This window comes from Thermobia domestica, chromosome 2 (assembly GCF_964235325.1).
Source record: "Thermobia domestica chromosome 2, izTheDome1.hap1.1, whole genome shotgun sequence".
NCBI lineage: Eukaryota > Metazoa > Arthropoda > Insecta > Zygentoma > Lepismatidae > Thermobia > Thermobia domestica.
This window is the reverse complement of record NC_137455.1, coordinates 9,776,226-9,792,924: the sequence shown is the minus strand read 5'-3', so window position 1 is coordinate 9,792,924 and position 16,699 is coordinate 9,776,226. Positions and strand designations below refer to the sequence as shown.

The 16,699-nt window shown below is 36.8% G+C and overlaps 1 protein-coding gene across 9 annotated transcripts in view; it reads right to left on the bottom strand.

The window, feature by feature from the left end:
* Nucleotides 1-16,699, bottom strand: part of Dyb (Dystrobrevin) — a 351,963-nt gene that overhangs the window by 56,155 nt on the left and 279,109 nt on the right. For all 9 annotated transcript variants that reach the window (XR_014128235.1, XM_081738417.1, XM_081738404.1 and 6 more), the window contains 2 exons: nt 12,985-13,165; nt 9,981-10,239 (listed from right to left, as the gene is read on the bottom strand). Coding sequence is in view for 8 of the 9 variants with exons in the window: in XM_081738417.1 (XP_081594543.1) it covers nt 9,981-10,239; nt 12,985-13,165 (440 nt within the window). In the remaining variant the exon portion in view is untranslated. The remainder of the gene's footprint in view (nt 1-9,980; nt 10,240-12,984; nt 13,166-16,699) is intronic.

The window sequence follows — 16,699 nt, the reverse complement described above, 5'->3', positions numbered from 1 at the left end:
ATTAAAATTACTTTTCACTTTCAAACAATGGAATTGAAGAATTTTGTAGGATATGAGAAGAATAAAAATTAGGCTTTTAATTATATTTAGTTTGGTAGGTCACTTCTACTTCACTTATTTCCAATTATCCAGAATTAGAAAAAAATGTAGGCATTTACCTTGTATATTACATTAAAACATACTTCATTACAATTATTTTAAAGAGAAAAAAAATGTTTTGAATGGAAAGTTAAATTTATTCAGTCATTCAATTAAATAAAACATCAAAAACAATTTCCTTGCAAAGTCAGAGTCAAAGAGAGAATTAAATACAATGTAAATACCTGTTTATGTGTGAAATTTGAACATGTTGAATGAAGAAAAAGTAAGGAAGATGACATATACAACCCGTTACGAAAACAAAGGCTAAAAAACAACCAGTATGCACACGGATCTCATAACAAACACACACGAGGTGCATACCATAATTACATGTCGTTTAGCCATAGTTCAAAGTGTAAAATTTGGAGTTTCTAACTATATCTATTGTTGATAAATCTATCTGTAAAAGAAAGCCTTTATCGATACTGATGTGACGTGAAATGACATATTTCACCGTAGAGGTGCCCAATAAAGTATCTGTCTACATGTTAGAAAACTTATCTTCATCCCTAGTTGAAAGATGTTTGTGGGGACACTGTTCTTTATCACTGTACTGCGAGGAAGTGCACGAGTGAATTTGTGAGGGAAGTGGAGAATTAGTGTCAACTGGAAATCTGGCAAAGTTTGGAATCCCAAATCATGTAACCACCTCAGAAAACATTGCTCTTGTCCAAGCCCTTCTCATGGAGGATAGAAGGTTCACGATATCTGTACCCTTCCACGATTCTGTCATTACATTGTGGAAAAAATTTTCATAGACCAGTTGAAGCTGTTCAAGATCGATTCACGTTAGGTCACTCGACAGCTGGATGAAGAGAAGGTCTCACGAATAAGAAGACTTTTTACAGGATAAAAACATCGCAATGGTTCCTCATTCGTTCTGCTCCCAAGTGATATCATCCCAGCGATCTTTTTTCAAAACTGAAGGATTCACTGCGAGGCAGACGTTTAGTGTGTCATCGGAAGTGTCATTTTCCAACATACTCCCAAAAATATTTCTCAGACGTTTTTGATGGGAGGATACGAAGGTTGCAGTGGTGTGTAGATGTGTACGAGAATTGTTGAAAAGTAATAAAAATATACAACTCGAAAATTGAAAACTACAGGAGTTATGGGAAAACAATATATAAGTTCGGTATGCACCTCGTTTACCCCTTAGAACTTCTTTCCAGAATCTAGAAGACTTTTAAGCTTTCCAGTTCGCTGGCATCAAGACACCTGTAATGCGACCTTGCGCTGTGGAAATCAATTGTAAAAGCTGTTTGATCAATGGCACTACAGACTGTAAGAGAAGGCATACATCTGTAAGAGTATTTTTACTATGACATGAAACCTCATTTTCAAAGGAATGACTTGATGACACTCGTAATTTATTCTAAAATTTTCCGTTTTTGGAATGACAAATGGAACACGACCACTATTACAGATCGTTTCAGGTTTATGGTAATGAATTTGGCATCTTTACCAGACAAAGAAATACCGTGACGCCACCAGTGTTTCTGCTCAATGTGCACGTCCTGTCTGTTAGCTATCGTTTTGTCTGTTGATTTCCATTAAAGGAACCTAGGTTGAAGCACAGTTTGACACAGTCTGTACTATTTCTCTTGAGAAAGTTGAAGACCGTCGAGTGTGTATAGGTGTTGATGGCCTAACATATAGTAAAACAGGATTATGTAAATGGGGAATGTATTCTGATAGCAGTTTAGTTTACCAACTTTCACGTGTAAAGAGTACTTGAAGACAAAGAAACTGAATGCTTCAGCAGAAATAACGAGTATTAAAATCAACCCAATGTCAACTCAAAACCTCACTTAGCCTATTTGCACAAGCTATGAGCTGCAAGCCACGCACAATATTGCAGAAATGTTATTTAAAAAAAAAGTGCTAATAATATAGTAGCACTCTTTATCAATGTTAAAAAAGACAAAATACTACCACAAATTACGAAGACGTTTTTTTAAAACATCTTACCTAATTAACACCTTACCGCAGCAATCCGCCACAATCTTTAAAAACTTCAAGTCAATGGGTAAAATTTAAAAAAAACTAGAGTATAAGACAGACGAACCAACAACAAATTTTTAACCATCGATTAAGAAAAATAAAAACTAGTTCCACAACACCTTCGCTTGCCTTCCCATAGTTACGATTACAAATTCATACAAATGTACTGTTTGAACAGATGTCTGATGTTAGGAAGTAAAGTCTTTGCCTACCTATGAGCTATCTATGACTTCCCGCTAAGGAAGGAAATATTAATTGGATTTCTAATTGAAATATCGTGAATCAATGCTCACAGATTGTTGCAACACATTGCCTCTTGAAGCGAATCACCTACAAGCATTCTCGTCCACTAGATATCAATATGACAATCTAAGAAGAAAGTGATCTCCAGCTTAGATAAAGAATTTTATATTTCATTTTGATGAAATTTTTCTTTAGAATTTGATTTGATTATGGACGTAATTATAATATTACGTGTTGAATATAGAACAGCATACCCATGCATACGAGGTTCATTACACGTAATAAAAAACAAGACATATTCCAATAATACCTGGGGTCACATTGCACAACGTTCAAAAGAAACAAAGGTTTTCATTACTGCAACAAGCAAATAAATTGAACTCTCTATGTATATATATATACAGACATTACTATAACTGTACATGAGGGAAAATAAAGTTTTCTACACAGAACACACGAAAACCTCACCTTTTCCCTTCTACCATTCATTGTCATCAGAAATTAAGACTTCCACAACACATGTTGATTCATATACACAGTAAACAACATATCAAAGAAACAAACTTTACAATATGTGCAATAAGTTATTTTTGGAGATTTATTTCTTTGAGTACAAAGTATTTCTCTTCGAATCCCGCTCAGTGGTTGATTATCAAATAATAGTAGTTACTCTTTTGTAGTTTATTTTTTTATTTGTGGTGATAGACAACTTCCTACTGAATAGCAAATAGAACATGGTCTACATGTTGCTTCTAACGATTTTTAAAAAATCAATTAAGTCGCAATATTCAATAAACAGATACGTGCGACTAGGTCCGGGATTCATTCCGAATCTCCAGCTTACCGTGTCAGTGCGCTAATCACTACGTTTCCTGATCCTTTCCTCGAGACTAGCGACATATTTTCACTTACAGTTGGTGCTCAACCATTCACACAGCATGGATTATACCATAACTTACGGGTGTTGCGTGGTACAAAAAAGTGATCTGGATAGTTAAACATCTACTTTAAGGGTGGAAATATGTGGCTGATGTGATGAAGAATCGGGTAGCCTTGTGGTTAGCACATTAACACAGACTCGGACGAGGGGTATAGGGCCGCGGCAGGAGCCTCACTTGGAGGACACATCTTCCCTTCCCATATAGTACGAGGGCTATCCAGAAAGTAGATTACGTTTTGGAATAAAAAATCAACAAAGTATAGGAAACAAATTTTATTATATACAGATGAAAGCCACACACAAATACTACTTTTCGACATAGTCACCATTCAAATTAAGGCATTTATCGTAGCGATGTACGAGCTTGGAAATTCCTTCGTCGAAAAATTCGGCCGCCTGCGACTTCAACCACTTCGTTACCTCTTCTTGCAGCTTTTCGCTGATGATTTCGTGCAACAAACTTCGCGAAATTTGTGGAAAACTCAAAGAAAGTTCCGTTATTGTGAACTTTCGATTTTCACGGACTTTAACATCGACTTTTTCGACAAGTTCGGCAGTCACTTTGCTGGGTCTCCCACTTCGATCTTCGTCGTGAACATTGGTTCGGCCATTTTTAAATCTTATGACCCACTGTCGCACTCCACCTTCAGTGATAATGTTGTCCCCATACACTTCACACAGCTGCCGATAGATTTCTATCGGTTTACAGTTTTTTGCTGTCAGAAACCTTATTACTGCACGCACCTCGCAGCTCGCGGGATTTTCAATTAACGCAGACATTTCAAACCGTCACAGTATCTTAACGGAGCACAGCACGAACCTCTCACTAGCACGGCTAGATGCCGACTGAGCTGCGCAACGCTCTGACCCCAAGATGGCCGCGCTAGCCCCGCCCCTAGCGGACACAGACGAAAACGTAATCTACTTTCTGGATAGCCCTCGTATATAGGAGCCTCACAAAGTATTACAATACACATTTAGACACCATGATGCTGGGGCTCCATTCTTCAAATTGTTGAAATATATTCTTATTAGGCCCCAAACAGGACTTTAAAATACGTTAGTTTCATTCCAATAATGAAACCCCACACTATATTCAATGCTGGGGGTCACCGAACTCTGAACGGAACAAACTACAATGAGCAACTATGTTCCAACACAGGAGGACATGTTTTATCTTACTTTCCTTCTTTCCTTGTTATTCAATATTATATATATATATATATATATATATATATATATATATATATAGAGAGAGAGAGAGAGAGAGAGAGAGAGAGAGAAAGAAAGAAAGAAAGAAAGAAAGAGAGAGAGAGAGAGAGAGAGAGAGAGAGAGAGAGAGGGCTCCTGCAGTGAGATCCCTGCCCTTCTGCCCTCGAGAGTTTAAGCCTGCATTAACGGACTACCTCGAAAACACGAGTTCGATTTTCGGACCAGTCGCACATCTGAAAAATAATATAGTACAGAGAAATGTTCTTAAGTAAGTTTAAAGATTTAAAAAAAAAAAAAGTAAATAAATAAATAACCACGAAATAAACAACTGAGTATAGGAAGGAAGGACTAAAGAAAGAACAAAGTAGAAATAAAGACAGTAGCTATGCTGATTTCTTAGTGTTTGCCTTCTCTATTATAATTTGTTATACTTCAATTTGCTACATGAAGAAGACTTTTCTTTTATTTCTTTTTTTTTTAAATCCACGAAATCTACGTATTACATTAAATCCAAAATACATGTATTTCTATTCGGAAATCAAAGCATCGGCGCAAATCTTCCGCACCGAACGTGACAAAAGTTTTCTACTCCTTTTACATGGGAACAAGATCAAATATTGAATTTCTAGCGATTTTAACGAAATCGATAGCTTACAGTGAAGATCTAAGATGAATGAAAATGAACTTATGTAGAAATATTGAAGATCACTATAGATAGCTTTAGTACTGGAAATAAGATTGAAGGGAGGCTGGGCTTTCGGCATCTGTGCCCATGTTAACCTGTCAAGTATAAGGGATGACGTCCCTCGGCGTCCACATTGTCCGGGAAATCGGAGAGGAAGAAAGGAAAGATAAAGGAAGGACGATGCCTGGGAGCATTATGTTAGGTACCATCCCAGCATTTGCCCGGTGTGAGAAAATCCAGAAAAACTTCACTCAGAATGACTAGTCTGAAACAGTTGTTACACTTCTTTTTTTGGACTAAGTGTCCCCATCGGAAATCCAACCCGGGACCGCTCGCACCAAAGGCGAGAGCGTTAGCGACAACGCTACGCGGGGCCACTGAAAATAAAGTTGATCTTTACAATTTGTAGCTTTAAAAATATGAGATTTTATCACTAAAAAGAGCTACATACAATTTTATAGTGTCTGCCACATTACTTAGTTTTATGATTTTTCCTGAAACCTTTGAACAGACATGACGCAATAACAGTAACAGTAATAATATATATATGTGTATGTGTGTGTGTGTGTGTGTGTGTGCCAGAGACAATTGAAAAGAAATTCGTGTAGGTTTGTGTTTAGTCTACAAGATCGAAAACAGTGATAGTTAAATTGGGAAATATCATCACATTCTACAGAAGTGTGTAGACTTTTTTATTCGTAAAATATTTTACTTATCCCTTAACCTTTCCTTACGTTGCGCTTAAAGAAGAATGCAACACCAGCGATTGAAATTTTTGCGAATATTTTAAGATTGGGACACGGAAGGTATATACTTCTATTAATAAGCGTATAATGTCTATTCCTTGCGTTCAATTACAGTATACTTAATGTTTGTTAAGTTTCAACATTAAACGTAGTGAATTATCTTCACAAAGATACAATGTATCTTTCTCAACTAATAAATGAAATATGAAGCGTGTCCGGAAAGTAAGTACCGTTAAAAAACATTTGTTCAAGCCAAATTTATTTTCACATGAAAGAGAACATCTTAAACTATTTTTCGACATAGTTTCGACCAATGTTCAAACATTTGTCAGAGCAGACGATCAACTTGTCCAAACCTTCCTCAAAGAAACATCTCAGCAGTGAAGACAACCATAACTCCAATGTGTTTTTTTTTTTTTTTTTTCGTCGTCGTCACTTTTAAAGCGCTTACAGCCGAGCTCGCGCTTCAGTACAGGAACAAGTGACGGTCAGTTTTTCACCATTTAAAATTTGACAATGAATTTCGGCCGGCATAACGTTCCTTGCATTCAAAAACCGGATAACAGAACGAATCTCACAGTCGGTGGGTTCAGCAACTGTTTTAAACCATCACAGGATACAGTACACTCGCAACAACTCAACAGTATACTCGTGACAGAACTCAACCATACTGACATCAGTGGAGAGGCAATGAACAATGAAACTAGCGCGCATGCGGAGCTCCGAGACTAGCGCTGCGGTGGCGTTCAAACAAAACAGCCGGACACTGGCGGGATGTTTCGTTGAGGAAGGTTTGAACAAGTTGATCACCCGCTCTGACAAGTGTTTGAACATTAGTGGAAACTATGTCGAAAAATAGTTTAAGGTATGCTCTGTCATGTAAAAATAAATTTGGCTTGAACAAACCTGTTTTAGTATTTTTTTTTTCTTTCTTTCTTGAAAACGGTACGTCGTTTCCGAACACGCTTCGTACATTTTTATTCTGAACTTTTGAAATGATGTGAAAGCGTAATATCCTTCAACGCCTTTGTGGACCAAAAGACATATATTATAAACTATGATAAAAATCATTGTGTAATAATAGCATAAAAAGCAACAAAAATACCTCAAGATCACCAGAAGGACCACTTACTGTAACCAAGATTCAAAATTATAATTCAAAGGTATGAGCCTGGCAAAGTCAAATATCGTGATTTTCATTCCTTGTTTCCGAAGATAAAGCAATGCATTTTTTTAAAAATGATGTATAATTAGCCTTTCAGGTGACTAAGTATTATGTTTTTTTCTTATTTACATTCCAGAAAATTAAGAGAAAAGTAAAACCCAGTGCAATCAAGCAAGGAATTCATTTAACTGCATTTGAGAAAGTACACAAAGGACATGCCTAAAATTATGGAAGACCGTAAGTCATAAAAATATAGTGTTTATCATGACATGGTTTCATAACGCAACCACTGCATTCATAATAACTTTATATTTCGTGATAAATCTCCAAAAATAAGTAATCTCCGTCAGGAAGAAATTTATCATTAATATTTCGAGAAACTATCATTAGAAATATTAATGCATATTTAAGTTTAAATATACATGTATTAATAGTTAATATACTCCTTTACATTTCTATACAAAGATACAACATAAACTTCAAGATAGTCTATAAGGAATCTTGAAAAATAATTGCAATGTTTTTTTTAAAAGAAAATACGTAATTTTCTTTGAATTGTCACGTAGATGATCGAAGGTTATTTACTGATTAACATTACAGTATTTGATAACTGATAGAACATATGTATATATATATATATATATATATATATATATATATATGCGATACTTCAATCATCCCAACTTTGAGGTAATTTTTCCCGCGATCCTATGGACAGAGATGTTTAGAAATAATCCCATTGGATTTAGCATCTTCAAATTAGTATAAAACGTGCAATTAGAGCTTTATTTACGCGTGTGCACTTCTTAGTGGGATACCGTTTGTTTTTTTCTGGCTTATAAGAGGAGACCTACAAATTACTATCGGTTCATTTAACTGTGTTGCACACACTAGCTGGTCCTATTTCAAAATTTCTATGTGGGGGCCTTCAAAAAAGAGTTGAGAAAAAGACTCGTAAAATGTTTCGTGTGGAGTATTGTACAGTACGGGGAGGGTACATCGACATTATGCAAAAATGATTAAAAATGACTATAAGCTTTCGAAATGTGGGTGTGGAGAAGAATGGATAGAATAAGCTGGGTCGAGAGGAAAACGAATGGGAGGGTGCTGGAAATGGAAGAGGAGAAAAAGAACAGTTTTAGATAATTATCTTCTAATTATAATTTAAGAAAAGGAATAGAAACTGGTTGGGACATTGGCTAAAAAGGAGCTACATCATGAAGAACGTGCTAAAACGTATGGTGGCAGGAAAGAGAGGGAGGAGGCGAAGGAGACTACAATTGATGGAAGATATCAAAACAGAAAAATTGTACGTGAAGACAAAAAGGTTAGCGGAAGACCGTGAAGCATGGAAGGTTCTCAATTGCGGTAAGCGACTTGCCAATAATGGCAGAATACCTATGATGATAATGATTAAGTTATTTACTAAAATCTGTGATGGAGGCGAAAGGAAGACCAATGAGCAGGCAGTAAACATTCTGAACGTTCGTCACATGCCCAAGGAAAAAACAAAAATTCTTCTGTTAGCAACTGGTTATTGACTTCCATATTCTAACGTTATGGAACTTTACAACATGGGTTACGTCAGTGTGGTATACGTGAGGTTGAGACATCTACTGAATAATCCCTGTTCAGTAAGTATAGAGTATTTTATGATCGAAGAAGTAAGGAATAAATCAAGTGGGAGCAAAGAATTAATGTTTTGAAATCTGTTTACTTATGTTGCTTATATCACTTAAAAGTCGTAAATTGAGACGATTCATCATTGAAGAGTCGATTTTTTTTTCTATTGTAATCTCATTATCTTGCTATATACATCATTTGCTTGGGTCCTGCTTTGCTAATAAATACAAGTTACTCATCAAGAGTTCGAAGATGCTAAATGTTACTTCGTTTCATTTTTATGTTGAACAGCATAGTGCAGCCATCCTAGCTCGTCCAGCGGCCAGTGTGTCCTTCACTGAGATCCAGGGTTTTGATTCATGCTGGTAAAGGATCAAATTTACACAGTGGTTCAGGATTTAGAATTTAGATTTCTGGGCTTTCGGCATTTATGGCCAAGTTAGCCCGTCATGTATGAGGGATGACGTTTCCGAGGAAAGAGAAGGAAGGAAGCGGTCTGGGGCCTATACGTTAGGTACCACCTCGGCATTTGTCTGGTGTGAATGAGGAAAACCCATTCAGGATGGCTGACCTGAAAAAGCTTTTTACACTTTTTCGATCGAGTGTTCCCACCCGGAATCGAACCTGGAACTGTTCGCATTGAAGGTGAGAGCGTTAGCGACTATTAGCGATTATGCTACGAGGGGCTACTAAACAGTGGTTCAGACTGCATATTTTGTACACTACTATGAGCCGGATCCAGGATTGTCTGAAGGGGGGGAGGGGGGGTAGTGCACCAACAACTACCAAAATAACCAACAGAATGGAGGAATGTATTTTAAAGAGGGTCGTAAGGGCCATGCAGGAAAAAATGTTCTCTCCTCCTCGCTTCTGTTTACTTCCCTACTTGCCAAATGTTATATTGCTTTGCTTGGTGAATTCTTTACAAAATCGATTTATTAACCCAATCGTTACAAACTTGATATCCCTTCATTGAGAACAGTGCTTAGAGTTGTTTGTAATAAGTGTTGTTTTTCATTATAAATATATTTTCCATTTCTCATTCAGGCTTTACCAAAATAACTTTACTATAAAAATTTATAAACATAGTTTTATTCCAATTTAAAAGCCTTCTATACAATTTATAACCTCTAATTAATCCTATACTTATCTCTGATTATTAAACTATATTAAACTTTTCTGGTTAGCTCAAAAAGGAAGTGGTTGAAGATGAAACAATACCTGAATTAAGTTCCCTGACAAGCGTTGACATCGCATTGGTAACTGAGTCAGCAGCAACTAAAAGGTCGTTCCGCAAGCTCCTTGTGCTGGCTGCAGAGCCAAAAGCTGACCGCACGTCACCTCCAACTCCAGTTAGAGAGTCAGTGAGGGGTTGAGAGCCTGGAGTCGCTGGAGCTGAACGAGACGAACATGGAAGTGGAGGGGACTTAGTAGAACGCGGGGAGGAATTGGGCGTCGAACGTGGAGACGCTTGGTGGTTCTGAAACAATAGTACAAATGGCAAGGTTAACAGGTTATACATGTATAGAGACGTTTAACATTATTAAATCAGATTAGATTAACGATGGAATAATAAAAAGAAGTATGTTGCGTCTGGCAAAAATTCAAAGATTTCCCGCTTGAACATCGGATGCATTAGCAACTGAGCTGACATTGAATATTTAATGCGAATTGAGTTGGAAGAAATACAAACAACCAGTTTTATTGTTATAGTTACTTTATTCCTCACCCCCCTTCCCTCTAATGTATCATTGTTTACTACATACACCCTGCAAGCAGGATATCGATTTCCAGCTAATCAAACGACCAGGCTTTTCTTGTTATGCCATCATAGTTCTGTACTTCCTTGTATTTAGTGCAAATATAGCAACTTAAATAACTATACACTAAATTACATTACACTTTTATTTAGCTTTTCAAATTATCGCCGAAAGAAGGTATATACAGATGTTGATCCATTTCCATCCCAACATATTACTAAGATATTCCACTCAGCCAAATTTATCATGCTTGATGTGATGACTACCAGTACTAACCATTACACGACATCGTAGTTTCCACTACAAGGGTACCACAGGCATATTATCCCAGCCCGGCTTGCAGTCTTTCCAGAGGCCATTTATCATGCAAATAATACGTGATTCCCAGAACCTTACGAAGCCCAAAACCACAGTAATCCATGTGACTAACATCTAAACTCTTAACGAGAATATACTCAAACGAAATGGCATGGAAATGGTTGCAGCTGCTATGATTAGTTAAAAAGCCAGCGATCTTTTGGCCGTGTGACTTGAAGCTTTGTCCTAGTAGAGTTCCACACGATAGGTATTGTCGCCATACAATGCTGGTATTTCGTCTGAGTAAACCAGGGATATAATATGTTCTTGGTAGCATGTAGTATTTATTTCGACATTTTTTAATCTTACAAATCTTGAGTTTTTCTCTGTAGCAAAAGCGGTAATAAGCACAAAACATTTCAAGAAGCTTTCTTTGTATTGTATTCTTTGTTATATCTGACGTTTTCATTATTAACGTCTCTGTAGGCGATGGACTGAACCTTTCAAATCACTCAAGTAGATCCATAGTTCGTTCATGTCCCATTTCTAGAGGTCATCAGCTAGGTGGCGCTTTGCTCTTTCGCTGAATGATTGCAGTGCTGTGAACTTATGCACACTGGCCTTGCAGACAGTTTCCAGTTCCAATTTAAAGTGATTTCAAGATTTACTATTGCTTGGGCAACATGTAATCGTTTGGATACTAATACGCTGTGATAACCAATTGTCACATGTTGCCATATCCCGGGATTTTCGTTAGCACCAGTCTTGTGAGTTTCAGTGACACCCTCTTTGCATGCGATTTCGTTACTGATGTAGATTGTGAATAACATAGCTGTTTAATTATAACATTCTATCTTTGTAACGCCAACGAACACTACCTTATAAAGCCATTGTTCCGATACTGTTCTGCTGTGTGGATGAGGAAAATGCTAAAGTCTGGATTGGAAAAAAAACAAGATGTACCCTTTCCTTCTCTAAAGCGTCTTTTTTCAGCGGCATTTTGCCCACTTTAACACCTCCATTCTGCTACATAACAGATGAATGACTGATACAGATATGTTTTTTTTTTCTTTCTTTTCAAACGCGGTTTGATAGGTGTCACTGTTTGTAAATTGTTTGGATGGAAATGGGTCAGCCTTTGTAATGGCTGTATCTAAGGAAATGTTGTCAAGTAATAGTGGGAAATTTCCTTTAGAGATACCTATTACAGGATTTTATAGTACAATATGGACAATCAAGTGATTATCTACCATTCATACATATATTCATAAAGAAGCAATGTTGAAAGTTAGTTTCGTCGGTAGGTATTTCTATTCTGTCAAAAATATCCAACAAATATATATTTATCGTATTTTCTGAAACAGTAAAGGACATTTATGGAATGTACCGGGAAGCCCAAAAATGTCTTGACACTAGCAGTTTATTTGATTTTTCTTGACAACCTCTGAAAACTATTTGAAAGTAGTTCTTATGATCGAACAGTTCATCTGTAGTTTTGGGAAGTTAAAATGGCAATCAGATGGTATCCTTCATCACCATGGACTTCATGTAAAAGCTTAAATCATAAGCTTAATGACTGGATTTGCAGACATAATACCGTATTAAATCCTTCTCATTCATCAGACCCTGCATTGACGATTTTTTCAGTACAAAATATAATCTTAAAAATTCAAAAATTGTATGTGACGAACAACTGCTTCAGCTCTTATCTTTACACTGACAATGACAATGTGATTTCATTACGGAAATCTGTGTCAAGTAAAGGAAAATGCAAACCATTTTTCAACCCTTTCGCTGGCTAAGTGGCTAACGTGCTGCTTTTTGTGTGATCCTGAGTTCGATTTCCAGTGGGAAGATACCTGCCTCGAATATACATCCCAGCAGTAGTTCGGATCTTACTTAACAGAGCAGGCCTTGTCTCCTGCAGCCTCGCTGAAGAAATGGGACCTTAAATAAATAAATAAATAAATAAACTATTTCTTTATATTCCTTGCTTGCATTTGTTATTATTATACTTGGCTGTCTAAGCAGGATTTGCACCTGGAGTCTCCCGATTACAATGCACTAACTGCTACCCTACGGCCGCTAAGCTTAAAACATTTATCGAAAAGAATGAAAACATTATTATCTGTGATAAGATCTTCAATCAGAATTCTAGAATTCGTTACCTTCAACAGTTTCATGAGACCTTCCAACTGTACCATAAGATGCCTTCTGGAGTCCTGTAGAGCTGCCAAATGACTTTCCAATTCTTCTTTCCGCTGACGAAGAGCTCGCAGTTCCGCCATCAATGCTGGATTCTCTTCACCACCTGGACCCAGACCTGCAGCTTCTAATTCTTGTTGCCGCCTGAACAATAATGCCTTAGCTATTTACATGCAACTTCACACTTTTGCACTCAACAAATTAAACAAGCTGTCGCTAGCGAGAAAGTTAAAAGAATTTTCTCAAAATACCCAAGAATAACTCCTTATACTTAATAATTATTCTTGCCCTATTTGGCACGGAATATATGAAAATGAACCTCGAAGCTTCATTTTTAATATCGAACCACCAAGCTTTGGACTCGATTTGTAAGTATTCAACGAGGTAACAAGAAAAAGAGCTCAGGTTTTAATATTAAGAAAAGTTAAAATAGGGTTGCAAGAAATTAATATTAACGGATTCTCAAAAAATCAAAATGTATTTTCATTCCTAAAGTGATACAAATACCATATTTTTGTTCTTTCGTGTGATAAAAAATACTTGTAAATGTAACAGTTAATAATGCGTGGTGGAAATTAGTTGGACTCACGATTGGAGGAGTGGCGTTTAAGATTTAGATACAGAGATGAAGGTGAAAAATCTATCGACCTTATGGTACGAACCAGTCGAGGATTATCAAGAACTGTTATTCCAAACTGATTCGCCCCTAGCGTTATCAATCACTAGGGAATGCCATGTGTTGTACTGTGTTGACGAAATGATGGTCTGCGATTAGGGAATCAAATTCTTCACTGGTAGTCTATCTTTCTTAAAAAGAAAGTGAGCTCAACGTGAAGACATCTTATTGAAGGGAGAAAGGTTCGTCCAATTTCCGAATGGGTGACGTTGAATAAGCCACTGTTTCTGTAGTGCACGTGTTATCTCAGGCGTAATCTGAGGCAGCCCCTCTCTGGTTTCCAGGGGATTCCCAGATCATGAGTTGGATTCCGGCGGTGTACGGTTATCCAGTGAGATTTGGTGTCTTGAGGTTTTACCAAAAAGGAGATATGAGCTTGCTTCAATACTGCAGATGTCATGAGGGGAGTTACGTTAGGTAGAACTGGTAGACAGGCTTCAGTCCACCGTAGTAACAGGGGTATCCCATTACCCTACTTCAAGAGAGTTTTGTTATTTGTACTGGAACGTTTGAACACAGTATATTGCCGTGACATAGTATCCAGGAGCAAGTACGAACACTATTAAAGGGATAAGTTATCAGTCTTTAAAGAAAAGCATGTGCTCACCCCATCACACATGACGTTGCAATGGAATCTCTGACCAAATAGTCCTCTCATGTGCACGTCAGAGAAAAATATCACATTAGTTCAGGAGATGTTCACACGAGGTCCATTAAAATCTACACAAGCAAGCGGACAAGCGATTCGACGACTGAACTGAATGAGTTAAATTTTTATCCGTGAAAACCACATTACCGATGTACTATGTTTACCCACGTAACATTCACCCAATTTCTTGTCTAAACCTGTAGCCAGAGGTAAAAGTGCGGGGGAACGCCGTCCTCCTACTTCCAAAAAATATCTGTAGCATCCCCCCCCACTTTCTAATAAAATTACAATGGGCAAAGATGGGCAAGGGAGACGGGTTGACGTCATGCGTCCCCCTACCTTTCAAGATCCACTTTTACCCCTGCCTGTAGTGGCTATTCGAAAACGATTGCAGAAGCTCTTGGAGACTACTGGTGCCTATGCGCATTATGAAGTCTATAGCTACGGTAGTTTTATTGTAATCGGTATTTAAAAAGTGACAATCAATTTTCAGTAAGTATTTACATTTCGTTCATCTTGTACATAAAACTCACTTCAATTTTTCAACGAAGTCTAGCAATCAAAGTTGTTTTACTATGCATTTTAATTCCCTCTAATTTTTATGATTTTTTCTCTCATTCTATTGACGATCCACAAACCGGGTTTAAAGCTTGGCGATTCGAATATAAAAGACAAAACTTCAAGGTATGTGTTTGACCTTTTCTTCTCTTTCTGTGTTTGTGTTTATAGCTCCATCTACTATTTCTGATAGTTTTACATTTAAATCAGTAAGTACGAAATCCGCCCAGGGTCCGATTCTCAGCTCGTCCACCTATTTCGTTCCATCCACTCTGCCAAAAGATTGTGAGCCGCAAAATGCATCAAACCCATGTAATATTTTACGACTGTTTACTCACTTTACTTCTAGAAATAAGATTACAAACCGTATATACATATTTTTTGGGTCAATTTATTAAAATCTTTAGAAATAAATACATGCTGTTTCAGTAGTACAGTACGTTCTTTACCGCGAAGCGTTTTAGCGTCTTTGCTTGAATATCATCTCATATGAGCTTGTTAATGGACAACGTCGTTCATTCTGTGCGTTATAGGTGGAACAGGACAGTTTATATATATATATATATATATATATATATATATATATAATCAGGATTCATCACTTTCGTGACACTTTCAAGATGATTCCACTAACTCTTTCACTCCACCGAGCTGAACAGTTAGAATTCCAACTTTCGTTTTGTAAGATACAGATCGATTCCTCCCGGAAGCTCATATAGGTTTGATGTCACGTTTAGACAAAATTTTGAAGGATTCTTTTCTTTTTCTTTTTAAACTTCAAAATACAGTATAACATCAGTAAAACGAAATTTTGGGAACTTTGAAATTAAATCATTATACTGAAATTTTGTTATTCTGAAATACGTCAATTCTCAATAATTTACCTGTTTCTACATTCAATGCAAGTTCTACATCATTTTGACATGGCCTTACAGACAAAAAAAATACAAAAAAAATGTATAGCTAAGTAATGAAAGCATGTAATTGTAGCAGCATGAAATGAAATGTACTCGCTTAGCATTTATTCACCAATTCGATTGTGTAACTGTTTGTGTTACATAAAGTTTAGCAATTTTTAAGCGAGAATGTTACGTTCAAATGAGCATATACATAACTTTAAAAATCCTTAATACAATCAGCTAGAGAATCTATCTTGGTTACGACTTAATTCCTTATTTTTTGCACTGGAAGATGCGCTATGCTTACGACTTAATTCCTTATTTTTTGCACTGGAAGATGCGCTATGCTTACGACTTAATTCCTTATTTTTTGCACTTGAAGATGCGCTATGCTTACGACTTAATTCCTTATTTTTTGCACTGGAAGATGCGCTATGCTTACGACTTAATTCCTTATTTTTTGCACTGGAAGATGCGCTATGCTTACGACTTAATTCCTTATTTTTTGCACTGGAAGATACGCTATGCTTACGACTTAATTCCTTATTTTTTGCATTGGAAGATGCGCTATGCTTACGACTTAATTCCTTATTTTTTGCACTGGAAGATGCGCTATGCTTACGACTTAATTCCTTATTTTTTGCACTGGAAGATGCGCTATGCTTACGACTTAATTCCTTATTTTTTGCACTGGAAGATGCGCTATGCTTATTTAGTGAGATAATGATCACTGGTTAGTTTCAAAACGCTCTCTTATTCGACTGATCGCGCACCTGTATGAAAAATGACTATCATAACGTCTGAATAATAAAATAATGTAATATAATACGGAAAAAATATTTATATTATGGATCAATTCATCTGAAGTGGTCCAAAGATGGTGAAAGTGATGGCTC